The sequence below is a fragment of the Aotus nancymaae genome, unplaced genomic scaffold (genome assembly GCF_030222135.1).
Source record: "Aotus nancymaae isolate 86718 unplaced genomic scaffold, 86718_ANA_hifiasm-v0.15.2.pri h1tg000040l, whole genome shotgun sequence".
In the NCBI taxonomy this organism is placed as follows: Eukaryota; Metazoa; Chordata; class Mammalia; order Primates; family Aotidae; genus Aotus; species Aotus nancymaae.
Window position 1 is genome coordinate 97,138,653 of NW_026988454.1, and position 26,872 is coordinate 97,165,524.

The following is a 26,872-nucleotide window of genomic DNA, read 5'->3' on the forward strand; positions in this document are numbered from 1 at the left end:
AAACAGCACACTATTGAACAACCAGGTGATCAAAGAAGAAATCACAAGAAATATTAGAAAATATCTTGAGACAAGGGAAGATGAAAATACAGCATACCACATAACATATGTGATGCAGCAAAAAAGTACTAAGAGGGAAACTCATAGCAGTAAACACCTACATTAAAAAAGAAGAAAGATCTTCAATCAAAACCTAACTTTATACTTCAGAAAACTAAAAATAGAAGCTTAAACTGAACCCAAAGTTAGCGAAGACAATAATAAAAATTAGAGCTGAAATATACAGAATAGACAATAGCAAACCCATCAAAACTAAGAGCTTATCATTTTTGGAGAAATTATCTATAAAATTGACAAACCCTTTTTAAATAGAGTAAGTAAAAAGTGAGAGAGAACACTCAAATAACACCAGAAAAAAGGAGGAGACATCACAACTGATGCCACTGAAGTAAATAGTATCATAAGAGACAGCTATGAACAATTATTTATATGCCAACACACAGGATAACCTAAAGAAATAGACAAATTATTAGAAAAATGCAACATATCAAGACTGAATCATGTAGAAATTTTATTTCTGAATAGACTGATAACTAGTAAAGAGATTGAATCAGTAATCAAAAATCTCTCAACAAACAAAAGCCTAGAGGACCAGAAGTCTTCACTAGAGAATTCTATGATAGGTTTAAAGAAGAATAAACACAACTCCTTCTCAATGTCTTCCAAAAAATTAAAGAAGAGACCCCTCCCATCCCATTTTAGAAGGCCAGTATTACCTGGATACCAAAATCAGACAAAGATACTATTAAAAAAAAAAAGAAAGCTAAGGACAAATATATTTAAGAAATATTGACACAAAAATCTTCAACAAAATGCTAGCAAACCAAATTCAGCAGCATGTTAAAAAGTTTATATACCATGACCAAGAGGGATTTATTTCTGAAATGCAAACATGTTTCCACAAATGAGAATCAATCAATGCAATACATCACATTAACAGAATGAAGGTCAAAAACTACATGAGTGTCTCAATTGATTTAAAAAAAAAATGTGACAAAATTTAACACACTTTCATGATAAAAATTATTTAATGAATCAGTAATATGAAGAAATTATTTCAACATAGTAAAGGTCATATATGCAAAACTCACATCTAATATGATACTTTATGGTAAAAAAATACTGAAAGCTTTTCCTGTAAGATCAGAAATAAGACAAAAATGCCCTCTCTTGCCAGTTTTATTCAACATAGTACTAGAAGTCCTAGAAACAGCAGTTAGGTAAGAAAAAAGAATAAGTGGCATCCAAATGGAAAAGGAAGACATAAAATTACCTCTGTTACTAGATGATATGACTTTATATGTAGGAAATCCTAAAGATTACACACAGACACACATTAAAAATCTTGTTATAATTAATGAGCAAATTCAGTAAAGTTGCAGAATATAAAAAAAAAACACACAAAAATCAACTGTGTTTCTATATATTTTCAATGAACAATCTAAAAGGAAATTAAGAAAATAATCCCATTTAAAAAGCACCAAAGTAAATAAAATACTTATTAGTAAACTTAAACTAGGAGGAAAAGACTTGTATATTAAAAACTATGATACATTTCTGAAAAAAAAGACAGAGACAGATAAATGGAAGGAAATCCTGTGTTCATGAATTAGATGACTTAATATTATTAAAATGTCCATATTACCCAAAGCAATCTATCCAAATGATATTTTTGTAGAAATGGAAAAAATAAAATAAAATTCACATGAAATCTCAAAGAATCCTTAAAGGCTGGATCAATCTTAGAAAAACAAAATATTCTATAGTTCCAAGCTACATTACAAAGCTACAGTAATAATTTCTAAAAAGCATGGTACTGGTGTCAAGACAGACGTACAGATCAACAGAAAAGAACAGAGTGCTCAGAAATAAATCCTCATGTATATGGTCAAATGGTCCATGACAAGGGTGCTAAGGCTACACAATAGGAAAAGGATAATCTCTTCAACAAATAGTGTTGAAAAAACTGGATATCCACATGCCTACGTCATATAAAAAACTCAACATATAATAGATTAAGACCTAAATGTAAGACTAGAAACTTTAAAACTGTTAAAGGAAAACATAGAGAAACACATCCAAATCACTGGACTTGGAGATGGCATCAAAAGTACAGGGAACAATAGCTAAAACAAGCAAATGAGACTCATCAAATTAAAAAAAACAAAACAAAGTAACTTTTTGTTCAGGAAAGGAAACAAGTAGAATGAAAAGGCAACCTATGAAAAAAGAGAAAATATTTGTAAACTATGTATCTGGTAAGATGTTAACATCCAGAATATATAAATAACTCCTAAAACTTGACAGCAAAAACCCAAACCAAATTATCTGATTAAAAAATGGGCAAAGGACTTGAACAGACATTTCTCCAAAGAAGGTATGTAGATGGTCAAGAAGGATATAAAAAGATGCTCTACATCACTAATCATAAGGGAACTCCAAATCAAAACTACAATGAAATATCACCTCACGCCCACTAGAATAGCCACTATTAATAACAAAAGACAGGCTGGCGGGACGGCTGATGCCTGTAATCCTAGCTCTTTGGGAGGCTGACAGGGGTGGGTCACATGAGGCCAGGAGTTTGAGACCTGCTTGGCCAACATGAGGAAATCCCATCTCTGTTAAAAATACAAAAATTAGCCAGGTGTGGTGGCACACATCTGTAATCCCAGCTACTTTGGAGGCTGAGGCAGGAGAATCGCTTGAACCAGGGAGGTAGAGGTTGCAGTGAGCTGAGATCCATGCCACTGCACTCCAGCCTGGGCAACAGAGTAAGACTCTGTCTCAAAAAGTAAACAAAACCAAACAAACAAAACCAAAAAACAACATAACAAATGTTGACAAGGATGTGGGGAAATTGAACAATGCAGTGTTGGTGGGAATGTGAAATGGTGCAGCTGCTTTGGAATACGGTATGGCAGTTTCTGAGAAAACAAATCAAAAATAATCCAATGATCTCTCTTCTGAGTATATATCCAAAATAATTGAAAGAAAGATCTCACACAGATATTTGCACACCCATATTCATCATGTATAATTGATAATTGTCAAGAGGTGGAAGCAACCTGATTGTCCATCAAAGAAAGAATCAATAAAGAAAATGTAGTGTATATATATAAACAATGAAATATTCTTCAGCCGTATAAAAAGTCTTATCATATGCTACGAGACAGATGAACCCAAAGGATATTATGCTAATTGAAATAAGTCAATCACAGAAAGATGAATACTGCATGATTCTACTTCCATGAGGTATTTAAAGTAGTCAAACTAAGAATCGGAAAATAGAATGGTAGTTGCTAGCGGTCAGAGGGAGTGGGAAAATGGGAGTTGTGCTTTAATTTGTGTAGCCTTTTAATTTTGCAAGATAAGAAGGTTCTAGAGATCTGTTACATAAGTGCATATAGTTAACATTGTACTGTATATTAAAAACAGTTATTATGGTAAATTTTATGTTTTTTTAACATAATAAAAAATGTAATGCAGTGTTATACCAAAAGCACCAGTGGAGGAAACGGCAGAACTAATGGCATACATATAGTATAGCCAGCTAAGATACAACAAAAATATGTTAAGAATTCAATGGAAGTTAGAAAAGTTACTATAGTTTTTTTCTATTTGTAGATTTATAGTTCATGTAGCTTCAAAATGAAGCTGTCATAAATGTTTTAAATGAATGGAACAATTTAAATAAGGCCAAAATAACATAGATTATTTCACACAATATGGGAACTTGGGGACTTTATCAAAAATTTAAAGCTAAATATCTTTGTTTTCAAACCTAAAATCAGCTGATAGCTGCTAAAAAGTAGGATTGGGTTTACTTAAAGCTTTGAAAGGAGTTAGAATTTCACTGTAGGTTTTCTAAGATATGTAGAATGTAGAATTTTTAAAATGTCAAGTGATCAGAGATTTATGTTTGCTTTTAAAATATCTGACCAATCTAATCCCGGATTTTAAAAAATAATGGACTATGTAATACCACAATACTTTATACTATATAGGTCATGCCAATTTGTTATTTCCATAGATAATTTAAATTTCTAATGTTTTCATGAGAAGGCATTCTAAAAAGGTACAGAATGTCACAAAACAAGATCCTTATTTCATCGCACGGTGAGAATGAAAAAGCAAGATTCAAAGTTTAGGTCCTAAACTTAAGGGTTTGAGCTCTTGAGAGAGCTGATTGCTTCAGGCTGATTGCCTTCAGTGTGCATTCGTGTAAAAGTGATTATGTCCTCTTCTTTCTATTATTTTCAATATTGTTTTTCTATTCATGTTTAATTTTTATAGTATTAGGAATTCAAATGAGTTCCATTTCCTAAATATATAAAAATTTTAGCATCATTTATCTTAATTAGGTTAGTGCACTCGACAAGAAATTCATGTGATTTTGCATTATTTAAATTTGTTCTTTTCTTTAAAGATAATTTTGTAATGACTTTTGGTTTATGAGGACACTTTAGTTTTTCTTCATCTGTATTTTTCTTGATTCTACTATAGTGGAATTTACTATAATTTTATTAGTTCTTTTATCATATCTTGAATGTTAATCACTACATAAAACACATTATTTTTTAGAGGACTACATTTTTCATGTCTTAACAGGATAATCACATACTGCTCACATACTCAAAAGTGTCATGGCTTCCCACAAAACTGGAAGCTGAACTCATTAAATGAATCAGATAAATGATTGTTTATAACCATTTACTGATTTCTTGGCTTGAATGTATTCTTAGATATACTTTTCTTTTTCCTTAGAGATTATTTCCTTAAAATAAATTCTTAGAAGTAAAATTGCTATATCAATGACAAAGCACTTTTAAGTTTCATGGTATTGCCAAAAATGCTATAAAAATAAGTTAAAGTTCTCACAGCAGTTTATAAGCTTGCCAAGATATGGATGTTTTCTAATTCCTGAATGTAAGTGGGGTCTTCGTGTCAATATCTCACTCCCTCAAAGGACTCTCTGAATTGGGCTGGACATGCACATAGGTGGTCATAGGGGAATTGGAGGTGTGACAAACTTAAGTCTTGGCATTAACAGCCTGGGCTGGGGCCACCAGGCCAGCCCCAGTGCTTCCTGAAACTGCCCATACATAGACACCTGCTTCTGGCTCTTATAAGATTTTCTGCAAAGGATACATCTATACTCATGCACTATCATAGAAGTCTATGGTTTGTATTGCTTAGAATAATAAATAGTAACAGCCTAGAGGCAATGAGATATAAGAGTCCTGGTTTTAGGAAACAAGACAAGTTGGATTAGAACTTAGTTACCTACTGGACATGTAATCTTAGGCAGGTCACTTAAGAGATAGGATCTCAGGTCCCTTATCTACAAAATGAGACTTCTGGTTCACACTAAAAGACCTTATAGCATTAATATCCTATGCTTCTATACTTTTCTTTTCTTTGAGATGAAGTCTTGCTCTGTCACCCAGGCTGGAGTGCAATGGTGAGATCTCTGCTCACTGCAACATCCACATCCCAGGTTCAGCGATTCTCCTACCTCAGCCTCCCAAGTATCTGGGATTACAGGCTTGCACCACCATACATGGCTAATTTTTGTATTTTAGTACAGACAGGGTTTCACCATGTTGGCCAGGCTGGTCTTGAACTCCTGACCTCAAGTAATTCACCTGCCTCAGCTTCCCAAAGTGCTGAGATTATAGACGTGAGTCACCATGCCTAGCCCATCTATGCTTTCTATCTGTAAGAAATTATTCTGAAGAAGAAGGAAGGTGAGAGGCTGAAAATAGCACATATTTAGTTTGGACTTCATCTGAAGCCTATTTCCTTCAGTTGAAATAACAATCTGAACCTGCTTAACTATAAAAAGGAAGACAATTGAATAGTAAAATAAAAATTGCAGCTCAAAGGACAGTCAGAAGTATATTAGGGTGAGAGATGAAGATAAATATCTCAATAAAAGAGACAGTCAACATGCAAAATTTTTATGACTTTGTATGAAGGATAATTTCTAAACTATATCTATTCAAAGCATTACATCAAGTCCTCTTTCTTAGTATCTATGAAGGAAATTATACAAATGATTACACCAAAATATACCATTTCTGGAAACCTAACAGCAAACCTGCTATTATTATTTCTGTGTATGAGAAACTTGGCTTAACGTATTTCAACAGATAATTAGTAAAATCATCAACGAGGAAAATATTTTACAAAAATTTGTAAATAATTGAACATATAGAACAAATTTGTACTTTTTAATGTTGAATAAGAAGATATTTATTTTCTTATTGGGTTCAATTCACACAGTCAAACTTATACAGTAAATGACAAAATATACATATTTTAATCCTCTCTTCCTAAAATATTTTCATAGTGCAAACATTAAACTTCTGTGAGTCTTACTTTTAAAGGTGTCTTATATAAGATATTTTACCAGATAGAAAAAGTAATAATTACAGAAAAAAAATCCGTGACCCTTTATTAAGAACTATTCTGAGAGTTTCAATATCAGGGGAAGTTTAAAAGAATTAATACATTACTGTTAGCAGGGACGCTGCTCAGTAAATGTTTGCTGAGTGACTATGGAAGAAAGAATCACCCTGGTTCATTAAAAAGTATTATTTCCATTTAGCAGATCTATAATTGGTGCAGTTACTCATTAGACTTTCTGGAACAATGTTTTGAAAAGGAGAGAAACAAGCTCAAGGGTACACCTAGTGTTCACATTATATTACTATATGAGATAAAAGAAAATGAGAAATAAACACTATTAATTCACCTTTCTAAGAGCACTTAACAAATATTTCATCCTGAGCATTCTATTTTCCTTTTATCTGGTCAATGATCTAAGTACTATTTAGTTGTCCTACAGACATTTACTAAATTACTTTATGGATGCAAATAACATATAGGTAAATGAATTTGTAATTCTTATACAGAGGTTATTAAGGACTTCAATCTAAAGAATATGTAGAAACTTTCTGCAATAGAAAGGTAATTTCTGAAGTTGAAAAGAATTTTTAAGTTCAATTTCCACATTTTGCTTATAAAAAAGTCAGTGACTTGCCCAGTGGCCTCTCTGAATCCCTTTGTGTTAAAGCGGCATTAGGGGAGCATTCCATCAGACTAGTCTCTGCTATATCCATTAAATCATCCATGATGCATCCATTAATCTACCCATAAACTGTATGAGACAAACTGCCTCTGTCAGGATATTTTTTAAAAAGCTGAAACACTAATTAAATGCTTCTTTTTCTAAAAAAAAAAAAAAAAAAAAAAAAAAAGCTGGCATCCCTTGGAAAATTACCTAAGGAAATTATTTCCAATTACATTGACTGCATACATTTATAAAACTTGGAATAACCTAACTTCATTTGTTTGTGTAGGCGAGTGAGTGCTATGAGATTATATAGAACAAGATAAATCATAATGCAATGTTGGTGGATATCTAGGAGGGAAACTAATTAATAATACAAAAAATGTTATGTTGAATATTTCATTTGTACTCACTATATACCTCAGGAGCAAATAGAGAGAATGTTGCACATAAATACGTTTCTATTTTAAATTTGAACTGAAGGCACACAATTACGGAGTGACTGGACAAGTTTATAAAACTCTTGACTTGTTTAATTGAAATGAAAACACAAGTCACCTGATTTTAAGCTAGTATCTGGTCTAGAATTCTTAAAATATAAGCTTTACATAAACTAATTCCCTGTGGAAATAAATGCCTAATTTTGATTATCTGGGCACTTTTAACATACTTCTCCTCAAACATAAGACACAAAGATATAGGCAGTGTAACTATGAATAAAGTGAGTAACTGTATGTACCAATGAGTTTTAATAAAACCATTGGAAAAGTTGAGAGTAGACATTTTTAGTTTTCAAACTCTTTTTTTTTTTTTTCCTAAGCAAAACACAATCAAACACATAGATCCAAATTGAGAAAGTCTAAATTCTATTCAGAGGAGAAGGGAGGTAAATGAATTTCAACTTCTCATGGTTGTCTCTATGGTTGAAGACCCTGTATCACATTCACAGGGGCTCTGGATGACTCTACACATATTAATAAAGAGCTTCACATAGAAAGACTTTCTATAAAGATTCATGACTAATCACTGCTGCTACCTTAGGTAATTTTTTTTCTTCTGGACTGAACTCTGTTTTTATTTATTAGACTATTTGTTTGGTTCCTGGTATAACTGTACACATCATTTATATTCTTTCCTCTCTAAAAATGTAAAGCTTTATTTATGAGAGAGTATAAGAAAAAACTGCAAATGTGATTGTATTTAACTAAAATACAACTTTATCTCTATCTTCCAAAATGAGGTAGTGTGGAGAAACAGGTCATTATGAGTGATAACATCACAATCCAAGCAGATGTGAATGATGTTTTCTGAGAGATCTGGCATAGTAGATAAGAGAGTAAAGCAAATAAGTCAGTGTTAGTAGAATTACTATCTGTAATTGTATTTAATGTCTGGGAGGAAAGGAATTAATAGATTTCTTCCAGAAATAGTCCTCTAAATGAACAGCAGCATTTTAAAAAATGTAGCTGTAATTGAAAATTTATTTCAAAGCAAGCTGAGATCTTGTGCAAATAAACAAGACCATGTTTTCTCAGTCATCATGACACTCCTTTAATTTCATTTTATGTTGATGAACAGTACCATTAAGTACAAATAAAGGGAGAAGACAGATTAATGTTTCCAATGACCCATTCTATTATTGAGATTTGAGATTTTTCTTTTCTTTCTTTTTTTTTCTCAGTGTCAAGACAAGGCATTATTAGTTACAAAAGAATTTGTGGGGCTACAGTCAGACACCAAAATTATCTTTTCTAGTTGTTTTGAAATGCATAATTGCTAATAGCCTGTTCATTAAATTTGTATTTTCTATTTCATTTAAGAAAAATCCCTTTATATTACCAAAGCTTGTTTGACTATTTTTATAAAATGAGATATAATCACATTTTGGAATAATTTACAAAATTACAACAGCTTATTACTTGGTAGCTTACCTCAAAGTGGGCAAAATTAGATCTAAGTTTTTGTATAGAACTGCTCCAAGAACAAATACAGATGATTCATCTAATTCTAGAAAGAATAAAATTTGAAATATTAGCAAACAGCAAGAAAACATTATTTCTTATAAAACTTAAATCTGCTAATTACAAGATAATTCCAGTACTTCCTTATGCAAAGATGAAGCCTGGTAAAAAGAAATGCATTCCTAACCATGCACATTAATAGTAGCTCTTGAAGATGTCCTTCTATAGTTTTGCATCATGATGTAAACTTTCTTCACCAAGTTGAGACAAGAAGCTGCCTTAGTCTCCATTAAAGAGTTTAATTTCCCAGTGATATCAGGAAAGAGAGCCAATTCTCTCTCAGATAACTACCATTTAAGTTTGAAATCTGCAAAAGTGACCACAATGTCACTTTTAAAAAGAGTCATTAATTTTAAAGGCTATTAGAAATATTCTAAAAACTAAAGTTTTTCTCAAATTATTTTTTAGACCTTTAAGTTCACAGAAACATGTGCAGGTTTGTTACACAGATAAACTTATGTCATGGGGTTTGTTGTACTGATTATTTTATCACCCAGGTATTAAATTTGTTTTCATATGCCAAAACAGTATCTTCAAACCAAAGTAAATTTTAATGAGGCAGAAACAGAAATTAAATTGCATGGAAAATACAACATATTTCAATACCTAGAGGTAAAACATGAGTCCACATGCTTTACGCAGGGATAAAACCATCAATATTGAAACTTGACTATGTCAAGCTCAGGTCAATAATTTGCACTTGTATATTTCCCCCACTGTAATAGATTGTTTTCTCCAGTAAATTCAGAGACTTTTAAACCAAGAAAAAGTAGTCTATATTTAGAAAATTAGTTTAAAATACTGATTACAGACTATTTCCAAACTGTATAATGTATGAAGATTTATACCTAATTTCTAATTAAATGACCTTATCAAAAATGTCTTGTTGAAGCTCATAGTATTTCAGATATTTACCTTTTGATGATACTGGAGTGAAAATGCTTTTTGGAATTACTACCCTATCTTCTGAGTTTCTTGCCCAGTCAACCATTCCCTTCCGTCCTTTCATTGGAAAGTTGATGTCTGTTAGGACAGAGGCTGCAGGAAGCTTCTGAATACTAGCCACTATTAAAAAAGAAAGAAAAATTTCAACTAAAATTGCTTTATTTTTTAGTGTAATTAATATTGATCAAGTTAAATCTTACAGTATATTCAAAACAAAATTTCAAGTCAAAATTATATTTTTCAGAGCAAAAAAAAACTACGTCTTCCTATTAGATAAAATTTTTCATTAGGTTGCTGAATTTTACTTATCAGTCTTAGTTTTTGTTGCTTTCAGCGGGAAGCATACAATGGTGGTCGATGATGGAGGGGATATTCTGAACATATCAGCAGGCACTGCTATAGTGGTCATTGATGGTTTGTCTCCACTCTAATTTTTAGAAACTCACACTGTATTTTTAAAAAACATTTTAATAGACTTTGACTAATGTATTGAAATTTTCATTTAAATTTGAATTTTGTCTTAAGAAGAAATTAACTGCATTTTCATCTGAACATTGTCTTTGGAACAAATTTTTCATGGATTAGGTGGGGTACCCTGAAGAAATGTGGAACAAAGCTATATTACTTTGGGAGACAGAACTGTCAGAACCTAAATAATAAAGGTACCAATACTGTCAGAATTATGCAATCAAAATAATATGTAGAAATATTCATCAAATAGATTAACAATAACAATTCTTAAAACTTTTCTCTAAAATTGAAAGTAAAATGTGTGTGTATAAATATATATATATATAAATAATTGTGTCTTTAATACCAATAAATATTATAATGTATATCAGAAAATGCATGAATGTTTAGTAATACTTTAATATATTTTTTATAGTTATATACAAATTCATACTACATGTAAAATTTATAATGTATAATAAAACTGTGATGATAAATACTTCAGCACTTCTAGATTATAAGCATTTTCAATTATGTAGTGTTATTTGTAAAACTTTTAGATAGGTCCACAGTTGTTCAACATCATATGTTTAAGTGTCCCATATATGGAAACATGACGCAGACAATTTTTTTTTTTTTTTTTGACACAGAGTCTTACTCTGCCACCATGCTGGAGTGCAGTGGCGCAATCTCGGCTCACTGCAACCTCTGCCTCCTGGGTTCAAGTGATTCTTCCTCCTCAGCCTCCCAAGTAGCTGGGACCACAGGTGCGTGCCACCACTCCCGGTTAATATTTTTGTATTTTTCAGTAGAGACGGGGTTTCACTGCGTTGGCCAGGATGGTCTCGATCTCTTGACCTCGTGATCCACCCGCCTCGGCCTCCCAAAGTGCTGGGATTACAGGCATGAGCCACCGCGCCCGGCCATGATGCAGACAATTGTAAAAGCTATTGCAATTGAAAAGCTAAAGTAAAAATTTATTATACTCCACATGAGTGAATTTCATTTAAAGGAATTTGTAATTTAAATTGGGAGGATGAAAATTAAGAATTTAACAATATTAGTTGTATAAATATATTACTGTACTACTTAGATTCAAATTAAATTGGTTATATCAAATTAGTGAAATTGTACTCTATTATAAAGTTCTTTCAGGTTATTATTCAATCCATTATCAGCATAGCATGGAATTTCACTTTTCCTCTAATTTGACATACTAAACTTTAAAAAGTATTTTATAAGTAATGTTAAAGGAAAGAGGGTACTGGGTAACACATAAATAAATTATGGATGTTAAATGCTGTTTGGGGATACCAGCTCTAACATAGTTCCTTTAAATTTTAAAACAATATACTTTTTGCTGTCCATAAATAAGCCAGTTCATCTTTTCTACATGATCCAAATCGCTGCTGTATACAGATGAGCAAGTCAGCAAGTTAGTAGGACATTTTTTCTTGAGTCCTCTAAGCATTATTCAATGTGCAGAATTAAGTATACCTACTTTTATATGCCTTGACTCTAACTTTTGTTGTCTTGGGGTTTAGAAAAAATTTATTTCACTTCTTTGGTATAAAAACTGCTGAAAAAAAAATAAAGGTTTTCTCACAGTCATACAACTAGTTTCTATTATAAAAGAGAATAAAAGAAGCTATTGGACCCTGCAGTATAATAATTTTTCTGTCTTTATGTACATTAGAAAACAAAAAAACAAACAGAAATATAACCAATGGATGAAGAATATTTTGTACGAACTATATATCACTTTATTCATAATAAATGCTAGTCTAATACCATATTCATAAATCTATAAATTGATAGCATTATACATGCATGGGTCTTTATGAAATATACTCATTCTTCAATTAGAGGTACATTAGCTGTTAAATTATAATTATATAAATTAGACTGTACTTTTGAACACAGTCTAGATTAAAGAAATGGAAAAATCAATTAGGATCACTAATTTATGCAATAAGTCCTTTAAATTGCATAGTTTTCAGTGTGAGAAGTGTACAAAAGTAAACACATACTTATTAATTATAGTAGGAATGTAATGGAGATTTTTATTATTATAAGTATATGTACATTCTAGGTGGTTTGAGATTTTTGCCTGGATGGTAACTAAGATTCTAAAATATGTCTTTGTTTCTTGAGGTATTTTATTTCATTTTATTTTTAATTAGCAATTCAAAATTGTATATAATTATCATGTACAGCATGTTGTTTTAAAATATGTATATATGTGGAATAGTTAATTTGAACTAATTAGCATAAGCACTACCTCATATACTTTTTAATGTAGTGAGGACACTTAAAATTTACTCTCTTAACAATATAGTTCTTAAAGTAGAATGAATATTTCAATAAATCCATTACGAAAAGGATATACTTTCATACACTGATGAGATTCAAATTGTACCTGTGAAATTATCAATATACGTGTTTTTACAAATGTGAAATTTAAAGTTACACATATTTACCTCTAACCTAAATAGGCAGATGTCTAAAATAGCAATGTGGTTCTTTATGACCCCTGAGTAAAAGATGAGAAAACCTATTTTCATATAGAAAAGGTAGTTTATAGATGACTTTTACTCTTTCTTTTTCCTGTTTCGGTTTCAGACAATAGATCAATCCCACCTTCAATCCCTTTCCTTCTTCAGAGTTTAACTGTCAAAACACTCAGGTAACATTTTAATGCAGTTAACATCTTTAGGGAAATAGGAAGCTCCAATGTTAAGTGAATACAAAAGAGGTAAGATTTTAAAATGTAATGCCTTAAACTACATCTAAGTAAATACGTGCCTCATGCTGATAAAGGGACATAAATGCAAAGCATAAGTGCATAAGCTACATATGCTGCTTCTGTAACAATTCCTGAATTAAAACCAGTCATTGTGGGTGTTTAGAAGATGGGGCAACTTTCCTCAAACATTGAAAAAAAAAAAAGCCTTTCTTAACAGAATATTAAAGTACTTAAAATAAATCTCAGAGGACTCAGTGTCCCTGAACAAATAGGCACATCTTGAGCGCTCCAGGAATTATTCTAAATTCACTGTATGTTTTCATTACAACACTAGATTTGATTTCTTATGCAATAAAAATAGGTGACTCATCACTGATAAACCTTAGAGAAAAACCAGCTGCACTTCCATTCTGTAATTTTAATATTTTCATTTTTAATTTCGATAGGCAGCATAAAATTCATTTGAGAGCATCATGTCCTTTCTTGGCCAAACTTTTAAAGGATTCAGGTTCAGTATAGATTTTTGTTTATCAGAAAGCATAGGGAAATTTTACAGATGGGTTTAAAAGCACAAGATTTTTTTTGTTGTTGTTTTTTGGGGGGGGGGGGGCCGTGGTTTGTAACCACTGAGCACTCCTTTGATATATCAAAGCAAAATAATACTTCTCACCTTTTCCCTGAGAGAAATAATGAAGTTTTAGCCCTTTGGCTCTACTGAGGTCCTAAAGCATGAGGATTAGGTCTTATTCATCTTTGTATTATGAGGGCTTCACATACAAATTGGAGTCAGTTAATTTGATGCATCAGTTGCATTACAGACAAGAACGGAAGGCATGTGAAAGAAAAAGTCTAGGAGCGAGAAAGGAAGAGTGTAGTGATGAAGGCTGTAAAGATGAGCAAAATGTACAAAGGCCAAAATACGAGAAAAGTGGTCACTAGAATAGGTCATACAGACTTATGATCTGGATCCAATATTCACATCCCTGATTTTTTTAGGGTAACCATTTATCCTAGATTTCACAGATCCATTCTGGTTTATTCCTCTTGCTTTGTATAATTATACATAGTATCCTCTATCAGTCTCAAAAGTTTCAATTTGAAAGATAAATTCCATGTTCATCTTACAAGTTGTGTGACTGAGCAAATTGCCTAACCTCTTTGTGCCTCAATGTCTTTTTCTGTAACATGATAATAATATTATCTATCTACCTCATGAGCTGTTGGAGGAGTAAAGAAGTTACTATCAAGAGCTGAGAAGAGAACATCTGGAACAGTATTTGGTGCTTGAATGGTCGTACGTCACTGTTGTCTATTATTAATGGAGCAGGTTTTCCAGTTACCAAATCCAAGAGAACTACCCCATAGTGTGTTACATATCATTATAATGTATTTGACTATGTAGCATACATTATTTTTTGGTTGTCCTTCAGTGATCCTAGGTGTGAGATTATATATTCAAAACTTTATGTTGATTATATTCATATAACAAAAGTCAGGAACTGCACCCAAAATAAATAGAGTTCCTCCTTTAGTACTTAAATATATCACCTGAGAGTTACGTAAGGGTTCCTTTCTACTTAATCTTCTTGTTTCCTTCACCTTTTTTTTTTTTTTTCCTGATGGAATCTGCCACAGGAAAGGGGCTGCCTTATTTGGGTACACAAGATCAGCCAGGTTAAAAAAAAAACTTGCATAAACAGAATGAGAGGATCACTGCATCATGAATGTCAAATTCAGTATTTCCACGGCAGCAAAGACGACAAACTGCAAACAGCACTTCAAAAGCATTGCATTTAAGCATCGACCTAAGTGCTTAATGCAGTAACTCAAGTTCCGTAGCACTCAGCTGATTAAAGGAAACACTCATGTAATGGCACCTTATCACCATAAACAAGTGTTTAAGGGGATTCAAAAGAAGTTTAAGGGCTGTCCTAAAAACTGTCCTTTTCATTGTTGCCTTATACTGATGTTTTCAATATATTTGAAGTTTTCATCATTTTTCATGTTGATTCAGAGGAAACAACTTACAAACGAAAGTTTGACTCATCAATACTAGAAAATTGCCCAATTATCAAAATGAAATTGCTTGTAGAAAACATCACTCAATATCACTAGATGGTCACCTGCATGGTTTTGAAATTCTGTAAGAAAAATACAGGGTCAGGAGAGAATGATACATTACCCCAGTGTGTGAGAAAGCATCTATTGGTTTTGTTAGTGTAACCATAGCAAGCACACAGGGACTGAACTGAGTCTACATGTAGTATTACCCCCTTGGCATTAACAATTTTTTTTAAAAAACATGACATATATTTACATAGTAATGCTAAGTACCTTGTAAAATATTAAGGGCATATGGTAGGGAAGGGAAGGATAGCTGACATTTATTGAACACTGGTATGACTTCATTCATTTCTTACTTCATTCAACAAGTATTTACCAAATGCCTCCTCTGTGCTAGACACTGTTCCTGGCACAGCACTTGGCTAAATGCTTTACACATGATATCTTAGTGTATTAGTCTGCTCTCATGTTGCAATAAAGAACTGCCTGAGACTGGGTAATTTTTAAAGGAAAGAAGTTTAATTGAGTCTCAGTTCTGCAGGGCCAGGGAAGCCTCAGGAAACTTAGAATCATGCCAGAAAGAGAAACCAACATATCCTTCTTCACATGGCACCAGGAAAGAGAAATAAATGCCTAGTGAAGGAGGAAGTCCCTTATAAAATTATCATATCTCATGATAATTAATTCATTATCATGAGAACAAGATGAGGTAAACCATCCCCATGCTACAATTATCTCCAACTCCCATGACATGTGGGGATTATGGGAACTACAATTCAAAATGAGATTTGGGTGGGACACAGCCAAAACATATCACTTAGTTAACATTTAAAACATCATGGCCAAGCATGGTGGCTCACATCTGTAATCTCCACACTTTCAGAGTTCAAGGCAGGAGGATCGCTTGAGCCTAGGAATTCAAGTCCAGCCTGGGCAACATAGTGAGACCCCATATATACAAAATAAAGAAACAAATATTTGTCAGGCACAGCAGTGTATACCTGTAGTCTCAGCTACTAGGGAGGCTGAGGTGCGTGGATCCTTGTGCCCTGGAGGTCAAGGCTGCTGTGATTGCACCACTGCACTCCAGCCTGGGCTACAGAGTGAGACCCTCCAAAAAAAAATTCCTACGAGGTATCTTTATTATTGACATCCTTATCATTATTATCAAGATGCTCATTTTACAAATGAGGAAGTACACTGTGATTCTGCACTGTATGGTGTGATGTGATTTTATGTATCAAATTGATAGCAAATTTATTTTGCCTCGTAACATTTTCTACTATGTATAAAAGACAGACATGATGATTTCATTTGAGAAAACAAAATTCTCACTTGTGAGTCAGGAGATCAAAACTAGATACCAGTAAAGAGTGGTAATTATCAAAAGGGAAATAGATATATGCTCAGTTTAATTTGCCTAGCACAAATTTTGTGTTCTAGCATTTCTATGAAAAATCACATTTCAGGATTTTGCAACAGTGGCCTATAAGAAACATTCAGTTATTTATACAGACATTTTTATTTGTTGCCCTCTGAACCCTACTTTCCTCATCTATTATTATTTCTTTCCCAAAAGGCTGGGATTAGAATGTTCAGGAATAGAAAAAGAATAGGATTGTTGGAGAGTAACAGGTAGCCAAGCAGCTAGGAAGCCATCAGTAAGAACCACAGTGCCCAAAAGAATTCTAACAGCTGCATCTCTACTGTCACCATGACATAGGTTAAGATCTCCAAGTCCCAGAAGTGTCTTCACATGGAGATTTAGATGGGAAAAATTCTTCACCTTAGGAGTTTATAATTATTTTTTAAAGAGAAAAAGCATGATTCTTTGATACTCAAAAGTAGACAAACTAAAAGGGCAGTCAAGGAAGTAACTAGTATTTCACGGATTACTTTTTCAACTTGTTTTAAATAACATATTATATATATATATTCTTTTAAATAATGTATCATATATATTCTTTATATAATACATTATTAAAATGTAAATATAGAAACTTTAAATAATTAGCTATTTTGCATATTCCTTTTCACATCAAAATGGAAAATAAACTTGTAAATTATTTGTGACTCATCAACTTCAAATTCTGGGGTGTGTGTGTGTGTGTGTGTGTGTGTGTATGTGTGTTTTTCTTTTTTTCTTCTTTTTTGTCCATTAGTCAGTTCAAAGCTTGGGCATTCCTGGGCAGTGGTACACATTTCTGCTTTCTGCTCAAGGGCTCTCTGCCAGACTTCAGTAATCTCCATTGAGGACTCCTTCAGCTTCCTCTCAGGCCACTCCTACTTTCCTTTGCAGCATTTAATAATGTTGATGTACAGGGTACATCTAGAGCCATAGATACAACTCTTGTAAGTTTTTTGGCATGCAGCCACATTCATTCACTTACATATTATGAAAGTTATTTGAATCAAAATGGAGTCACTTGTGAAAGAAAGAAAGAAAGAAAGAAAAACAAAGAAAGAAGAAAGAGGGAAGGAGAAAAGGAGGAAGAAAGGAAAGAAGGAAGAAAGGAAGGAGGGAAGGAAGGAATAAAGAAAGAGAAAGAGAAAGAAAGAAAAAGAAAGAAAGATGGAAGGAGGGAAGGAGGAAGAAAGGAAAGAAGGAAAGAAGGAGGGAAGGAAGGAATAAAGAAAGAAAGAGAGAAAGAAAGAAGAAAGGATAGAAGAAAAGGAAGGAAGGAAAAAAGAAAAAGAAAGAGAAAGAAAGACAAAAACCTAGCAAATAGAGTAGGGAAAGCAATGAAGACAGGATTCTGTTGCACAAATGTGTGATAATAAGAAGAATCACATTACATAATGATAAAGGGATCAGTGCAACATGAAGAGCTAACTATCCTAAATATATATACAACCAATACAGGAGCACCCAGATACATAAAGCAAGTTCTTAATGACCTACAAAGAGACTTAGACTCCCATACAATAATAGTGGGAGACTTTAACACTCCACTGTCAATGTTAGACAGATCAATGAGACAGAAAATTAACAAGGATATCCAGGACTTGAACTCAGATCTGGACCAAGTGGAGCTAATAGACATCTACAGAACTCTCCACCCCAAATCTGCAGAATATACATTCTTCTTAGCACCACATCGCACTTACTCTAAAACTGACCAGAAAATTGGAAGTAAATCACTCCTTAGCAAATGCAAAAGAATGGAAATCATAACAACCAGTCTCTCAGATCATAGTGCAATCAAATTAGAACTCAGGATTAAGAAACCCACTCAAAGCCTCACAACTATATGGAAATGGAACAACCTGCTCCTGAATGACTACTGGATAAATAATGAAATGAAGGCAGAAATGAAGATGTTCTTGGAAACCAATGAGAATGAAAACACAATGTACCAGAATCTTTGGGACACATTTAAAGCAGTGTCTAGAGGGAAATTTATAGCAATAAATGCCCACATGAGAAGTGAGGAAAGACCTAAAATCAACACCCTATCATCACAATGAAAAGAACTGAGGAGTAAGACCAAACAAATTCAAAAGCTAGCAGAAGACAAGAAATAACTAAGATCAGAGCAGAACTGAAGGACATAGAGACACAAAAAATCCTTCAAAAAAGCAATAAATTCAGGAGCTGGGTTTTTGAAAAGATCAGCAAAATAGATAGACCAATAGTTAGACTAAAAAAGGAAAAGAAAGAAGAGTCAAATAGATGCAATAAAAAATGATAAAGGGGATATCACCACCAATTTCACAGAAATACAAACTACCATCAGAGATTACAACAAACAATTCTATGTATATAAACCAATAAATCCAGAAGAAATGGACAAATTCTTGGACACTTACATAGTCCCAAGTCTAAACCAGGAAGAAGTTGAATTCCTAAATAGAACAATAACAAGAAGTTGAGGCAGCAATTAATAACCTACCAATCTAAAAAAGTCCAGGACCAGACAGGTTCACAGCTGAATTCTACCAGATGTACAAAGAAGAGCTGGTACCACTCCTTCTGAAATGATTCCACACAATACAAAAAGAGGGAATACTCCCTAACTCATTTTATGAGAGCAACATTATCCAGATACAAAAACTTGGCAGAGACACAACTAAAAAAGAAAATTTCAGGCCAATATCCATGATGAACATCAATGGAAAAATCTTCAATAAAGCATTGGCAAACCAAATGCAACAGCACATCAAAAAGCTTATCCATCATGATCAAGTAGGCTTCATCCTGGGGATGCAAGGCTAGTTCAACGTATGCAAATCTATAAATGTAATTCATCACATAAACAGAAACAAAGACATAAACCACATGATTATCTCAACAGATGCAGAGAAGGCCTTCAACAAAATTCAAAAGCCCTTTATACTAAAAATTCTCAGTAAACTAGGTATTGATGGAACATATCTCAAAATAATAAAAGCTATTAGGACAAACCCACAGCCAATATCATACTGAACAGGCAAAAACTGGAACCATTCCCTTTGAAAACTAGCATTAGACAAGGGTGTCCCCTCTCACCATTCCTATTGAACATAGTATTGGAAGTTCTAGCCAGAGCAATCAGGCAAGAAAAAGAAATAAAGGGTATTCAATTAGGAAAAGAGGAAGTCAAATTTTCTCTATTTACAGACAACATGATTGTATATTTAGAAGACACCATCTCTCAGCTCAAAATCTCTTTAAGATGATAGGCAACTTCAGCAAAGTCTCAGGATACAAAATCAATGTGCAAAAATCATAAGCATTCCTATACACAAATAACAGACAAACAGAGAGTCAAATCCTGAGCTAACTCCCATTCACAATTGCTACAAAGAGAATAAAATACCTAGGAATACAACCAACAAAGGACTTCTTCAAGGAGAACTACAAACCACTGCTCAAGGAAATAAGAGATGACATAGATGGAAAAACATTCCATGCTTATGGTCAGGAAGAATCAATATCGTGAAAATGGCCATATTGTCTGAAATAATTTATAGATTCAATGCTATTCCCATCAAGCTACCATGGACCTTCTTTACAGAAATGGAGAAAACCACTTTAAAGTTCATATGGAACCAAAAAAGAGCCCATATAGCCAAGACAATCCTAAGCAAAAAGAACAAAGCTGGAGGCATCACACTACCTGACTTCAAACTATACTACAAGGCTACAGTAATCAAAACAGCATGGTATTGGTAGCAAAACAGAGATATAGACCAATGAAACAGAACAGAGAGAGGCCTTGGAAGTAATGCCACACATCTACAACCATCTGATCTTTGACAAACCTCATTAAAACAAGCAATGGGAAAAGGATTCTCTGTTTAATAAATGGTGTTGGGAAAATTGGCTAGCCATGTACAGAAAGCTGAAACTAGACCCCTTCCTTACACCTTATACAAAAATTAACTCCAGATGGATTAAATATTTAAACATAAGACCTAACACCATAAAACCCTGGAAGAAAACCTAGGCAATACCATTCAGAACATAGGCATAGGCAAGGACTTCATGACTAAAACAGCAAAAGCAATGGCAACAAAAGTCAAAATAGACAAATGGGATCTAATTAAACCTAAGAGTTTCTGCACAGCATAAGAAACAATCATTAGAGTGAAGTGGCAACCATGAGAATGGGAAAACATTTTTGCAATCTACCTATCTGACAAAGGGCTAATATCCAGAATCTACAAAGAACTAAAACAAATTTACAAGAAAAAAAAAAAAAAACCCCATCAAAAAGTAGGCAAAGAATATGAACAGATACTTCTCAAAGAAGACATTTAAGTGGCCAACAAACATATGAAAAAATGCTTATCATCACTGGTCATTAGAGAAATGCAAATTAAAACCACATTGAGATACCATCTCAGGCCAGTTTGAATGGTGATCATTAAAAAATCTGGAGACAACAGATGCTGGAGAGGATGTGGAGAAACAGGAATACTTTTACACTGTTGATGGGAGTGTAAATTAGTTCAACCATTGTGGAAGACAGTGTGGTGATTCCTCAAGGATCTAGAAATAGAAATTCCATTTGATCCAGCAATCCCATTACTGGGTATATACCCAAAAGATTATAAATCGTTTTATTACAAAGACACATGCACATGTATGTTCACTGCAACACTGTTTACAATAGCAAAGACTTGGAACCAACCCAAATGCCCATCAATGTTAGACTGGATAAAGAAAATGTGGCACATATACACCATGGAATACTATGGAGCCATAAAAAAGGATGAGTTCATGTCCTTTTCAGTAACATGGATGAATCTGGAAACCATCATTCTCAGCAAACTGACACAAGAACAGAAAATCAAACATCGCATGTTCCCACTCATAAGTGGGTGTTGAACAATGAGAACACATGAACACAATGAGGGGAACATCACACACTGGGGTCTGTTGGTGGAGGGAGGGGTTAGGGGAGGGATAGCAGTGGGGAGATTGGGGAGGGATAACATTAGGAGAAATACCTAATGCAGGTGATAGGGGGATGGATTTAGCAAACCACCATGGCGTGTGTATACCTATGTAACAATCCTGCACGATCTGCACATGTACCCCAGAATTTAAAGTATAAGAAAAAATAAATGGGGAAAAATGTAAAAAAAAATAAGAATCACAAAAGACTATGAAAACCACAACCTTGCACAAAAGCCACTGAGGCAGCACACAAAAATATCTTCCTGCAAAAATATCTACCATGTAACTGTCTGTTCAGTCTCAGACTGGCACCACTCTCATTATTTATCTCCATAGGTAAATATAATTATCTCAAAACAATTATGTAATCTTCCCCATTTTTCCTTTAAAAAGCATCATCTTCCTTTACTATTCTGAATATGCACATAGTTTACTATGGCATGCTAATTCTCATTGCATTGCCCATTCTTGAATAAATATTTTCTTTTAGAGAGTGTCTCTCTCTTTGTTATTTAGGTTGACAATGTTGTCCCTGTCTGCTTTCATGAGGCAATAGCACAATTGAGTTATTGCAGTGGAGACTATGTGGCCCATAAATCCTAAGATATTTACTAACTGTCCCTTTACAGAAAAAGCTTGCCTACATCATCTTAGACATAGAGTAGCCCTCCCCTTATCCACAGAGGATATGTTCCAAGATGTTCAGTGGATGCCCGAAACCATGGATAGTACCATATATATACTATGCACAAATTTTTTTCTTCTTCACAACTTCAAGGATAAAACATTCATTCTTATCATAGTTCTTAGCAAACTAAGCATATGATTTTTTCTTTCTTTCCTTATTAAGTTGGAAACTTTAACCTTTTTCCTTAAAGGAAGTACTTTGTTTTTTCCCTTTGGCATATCCCATTGCCATCATCACTACTCTGGAGCCATTATTAAGTATAATAAAGATTTTACACAAGCACTGCAATACCTTGACAGTCAATCTGATATACATGCTGGCTACTAAGTGACTAATGGGTGCATGGAACAGACAGTGTGGACATGCCAATCAAAAGGATGATTCACATTTGGGGCAGGATGGAGTGAGATGGCATGAAATTTTGTCATGCTACTCCTAACGGCACACAACTTAAAACTTATAAATTATTTATTTCTGGAATTTTTTATTTAATATTTTCAGATTATGGTGGACAGTGGGTAACTGAAACCAAGTAAAGCAAAACCTTACATAAGAAGGAACTACTGAAAACTTGAACAGACTGTTTTTGAAGATAATTATTCATTAAAGAGAAATATAATTTAAAACTTTTTATTTTTAATCCTTTGGATGTATACCCAGTAATGGGACTGCTGGGTCAAATGGAATTTCTATTTCTATGTCTTTGAGGAATCGCCACACTGTCTTCCACAATGGTTGAACTAATTTACACTCCCACCAACAGTGTAAAAGTGTTCCTATTTCTCCACATCCTCTCCAGCATCTGTTGTCTCCAGATTTTTTAATGATTGCCATTCTAACTGGCGTGAGATGGTATCTCAATGTAGTTTTGATTTGCATTTCTCAGCAAATTGACACAAGAACAGAGAATCAAACACCACATGTTCTCACTCATAGGCAAGTGTTGAACAATGAGAACATATGGACACAGGGCGGGGAGCATCACACACTGGGGTCTGTTGGGGGGATCTAGGGGAGGGACAGTGCGGGGTGGGGAGTTGGGGAAGGATAGCATGGGGAGAAATGCCAGATATAGTGATGGGGAGGAAGACAGCAAACCACATTGCCATGTATGTACCTATGCAACAATCTTGCATGCTCTTCACATGTGCCCCAAAACCTAAAACACAATTATATATATATATATACACACACACACACATATATATATAAAATACTTCTTATTTTTGTCACTACTTTTGTTATCTATTGAATGCTTATTCCTTCTACGCTATGCATAATCTAATGGGGAAATTTAAGGTGATTATAGCACTTTCCTTTTAGTTTTCATGAAGAGTATGTTTTATCGTCTTAGAAATAGATGCTTATAAATGTTTATATTCTTTACACAAGTAATTCATGATTTCAATCTAAACTTGAACATAAAATAAGATGTGATCGAAGTCATTTTTGCATGTTTATGTGAAGATTAAAAACAAATCAATATAGAAAATGCCTTAGGAAATAAATCCCCCTTCTTTCTTCAACCAGTAAGATTAAGAACAGAGTTCCTGCAGAGGTAAGAGCATTAGATTATAATCAACCAAGTACAAAACAATAAGAACTTGTGTATATACAGCATTATTAACTCACTCTTTGTGTGTATGTTCATGATATCATATTTGATATTCAAGGGTGTTCAAACCTTATTAGAGGAATAAGTCAGGACCCTAAGAGGAGTTAGGCACCAATGTAGGCAAGAAACAACCACAAGAGGCAACAATACAAGGACTTTCCAAGATAGCGAATCCCTCATTCCCAGAGGAGCAGTGGCAATGAAAAGTGTTGTAACTTAACAAAGGAAAAGACATCATTCTATAAATTTATCTATCCAACAAACTTCTACTAATCCCCTATGGTATTGCGAGGACTATCCTACCAATTAAGAATTTAACAAATGAACAAATACACCTGTGAAAAAAGTCCCATTCTGATGGGCCTGGCACAGTATTTGGGGAGAAATAGACAAGGAACAAATAAACAAAATGAGATAGAATGTCACTAATGATAAATGAAAGACAATGATATATTAGCCTTGGGAAGCTCTAATAAATAGAGAAAGCTTCTCATATAAGCTGACTTTTGTGCAGACACCTGAGAGAAATCAGGTGAGAAGCTATGAAGATATTGAGAAAATGATACAAGACCTTAGGAAAGACCCACTTTTAGAAGATAAAGACAAATAAATAGGGAAAGATAACATCAAAATAAACGGTGAGAGACAGAGATGAAGACAGAGAAAGAGAGAGAGAGAGAGAGAGAGAGAGAGAGAGACCACAACAGTACATTAACTTAGAAAGGGATAGTTTAATAATAAGAGGATGGTTTTATAAAGAGTCAAAGACTTTATAAGGATTATGTACAATGAAGAACAGTCATTGGATTAAAAAAATGAAAACTATACTCTAAAATTAGTTTTAGGCTTAAGCCATGCTCTATAGCAGAAGTTGACAAACTTCTTTCTATAAAGAGCTAAAACGTAAATATTTTCAGATTTGTGGGCTATCAGGCCTCAGTTGCAACTACCTGACTCTGCAATTATTATGTGAAAACACCAATAGACAAATCATAAATAAATGATCATGCAAGGCAATAATGTATTTAATCATATAAGCAAAGCCAATATTGAGATTCTTTAATTCAACAAACTTTTACTAATTAGAACTTGTTACTTTCCACTACCAAAGCACTTTCTTCCACAGTCTCCCCCATCTTACTAGAAGATGCCACCATATATTCAGACATTCAAACCACAAATTTGGAGGTCATTCTTTACTTCTGATCTTTTTCACCCCCTACAACCCACCCTTCAACGTGCCTTCTTGGTATTATTTCTGGAACATGTCTTCAATCACTGCATTTCCCTCCGTTTCCATTTCATAACTTGCCAAAAGCCATCAGAATCTCTCAACTGAATTAATTCAAGAGCTGTCTGACTGGCTTTCATTATTCTACTCCTGGCCCCTGAATTTCTTGTCTCATAAACCAGAGTTATCATTTTTAAACATAAAGTAGATTATGACCTTTTCTTACTTAGAATAATTCAATGGCTGGCCAGGCTCCTAGAATAAAACCCAAATCTTACGCCTTGACCTACAAAGCTCTGCACGGCTTGGCTCTGTACATCCCTGCAATCACATTATGCATGACTCTCTTGTTTGATGATCATGCCTAAGATGCACAGATCTTTTCTACCACAGGGCTTTTTCTTTCTAACTAGAACATTCTTTCCTTGTTCTTACCCTTGAGTCTCTGCTAAATTATTTTTTCCTTAGCTTGGTCTGTCCTAACTACCCCATATAAAGATGTCCAAGCCCCCATTTCTCACTCTTATGTAATTCTGTTTTTCACATAGACTTACTCATTTTCTGCCTCCCACACTAAATTTTAAATTCCAAAAGGATAGGCATTTTTCTGTGTATTGTTTTGTGGTAAGATCTCAACATATAGTGAGTTTGGTGCAATAACTGTCCACACTTTTTAATAGATGAGGTTTACCAAAGCTTAATTAGGGGTAGGGAATGTACTATCATTAACTTGTGCCCTGGAGTCAACCAGGCCTAGTTTTCTATTTACTTTGTGAACTTTGGCAAGTCACGTAATTGCTGTTCACTTTGACCATCTGTAAAAATCAATATCCTTTCATTAGGATTAAGTTGGAGGCAGTTAACTCACTCCTTATACACAGTAAGATTCAATTCATGCCAACTCTTTTTTATTCTTCACCTTAACCATTCTCTGCCTTGTATAAAATATTACGGAAGATCCAAAATTTAGAAAGAAAGAGTCCTTGCATTTAAAAAGATTACAATCTAGTGAAAGACATGCTTCACACAAGTATCTTAAGTATGGGCAGAATACGTATAAGAAATTTTCTTCTTAACTGCAGATCTAATACTAAACTGTCTACTTGGACTTTTTCATTGAATTTCTTCAGGCATCTCAAATGTGACATATCCAAAGCTTAGCTCTGGATTTCCACCCACTCTTCATCAAAATATGAATTTCCTATTCAATCTCACCAATTTCTGTAAACAGAACCTCCATTGACCCTTTACTCAAGCCAGAAATCAGTAAGTTTCCTTGACACATCTATATCCTCACTCCCTGAATCCAATTCATCATTGTACTTACTGTTTTACTTCTAAAACATAGCTTAATTTTGTCTTCTCATGCCCACCTTGACTGTCACACATTAGTCCATCAGACCCTATCTAAATTAAAACAACCCACTATGTTCCCTGCTTCCATTCTTGTGCCTTTCCTATTCATTCTCCACATTGCAGGCAGCATAGGTTTTAAATATAAATTGAATCATGTCACCCCAAAGTTTCCTGTTATATAAGATACGAAATCCTTTTCAGGGTCTCCTTAACCAGATCTCTAACTTCTATGT

General features: G+C 33.8%; 1 protein-coding gene across 1 annotated transcript in view; it reads right to left on the reverse strand.

Moving 5' to 3' along the window:
- ADGRB3 (adhesion G protein-coupled receptor B3) overlaps positions 1-26,872 on the reverse strand; it is a 751,340-nt gene that overhangs the window by 328,939 nt on the left and 395,529 nt on the right. Inside the window, exons 13-14 of the mRNA XM_064360929.1 lie at positions 10,075-10,224; positions 9,070-9,145 (exon numbers count right to left, since the gene is read on the reverse strand). Coding sequence (XP_064216999.1) covers positions 9,070-9,145; positions 10,075-10,224 — 226 coding nt within the window. The remainder of the gene's footprint in view (positions 1-9,069; positions 9,146-10,074; positions 10,225-26,872) is intronic.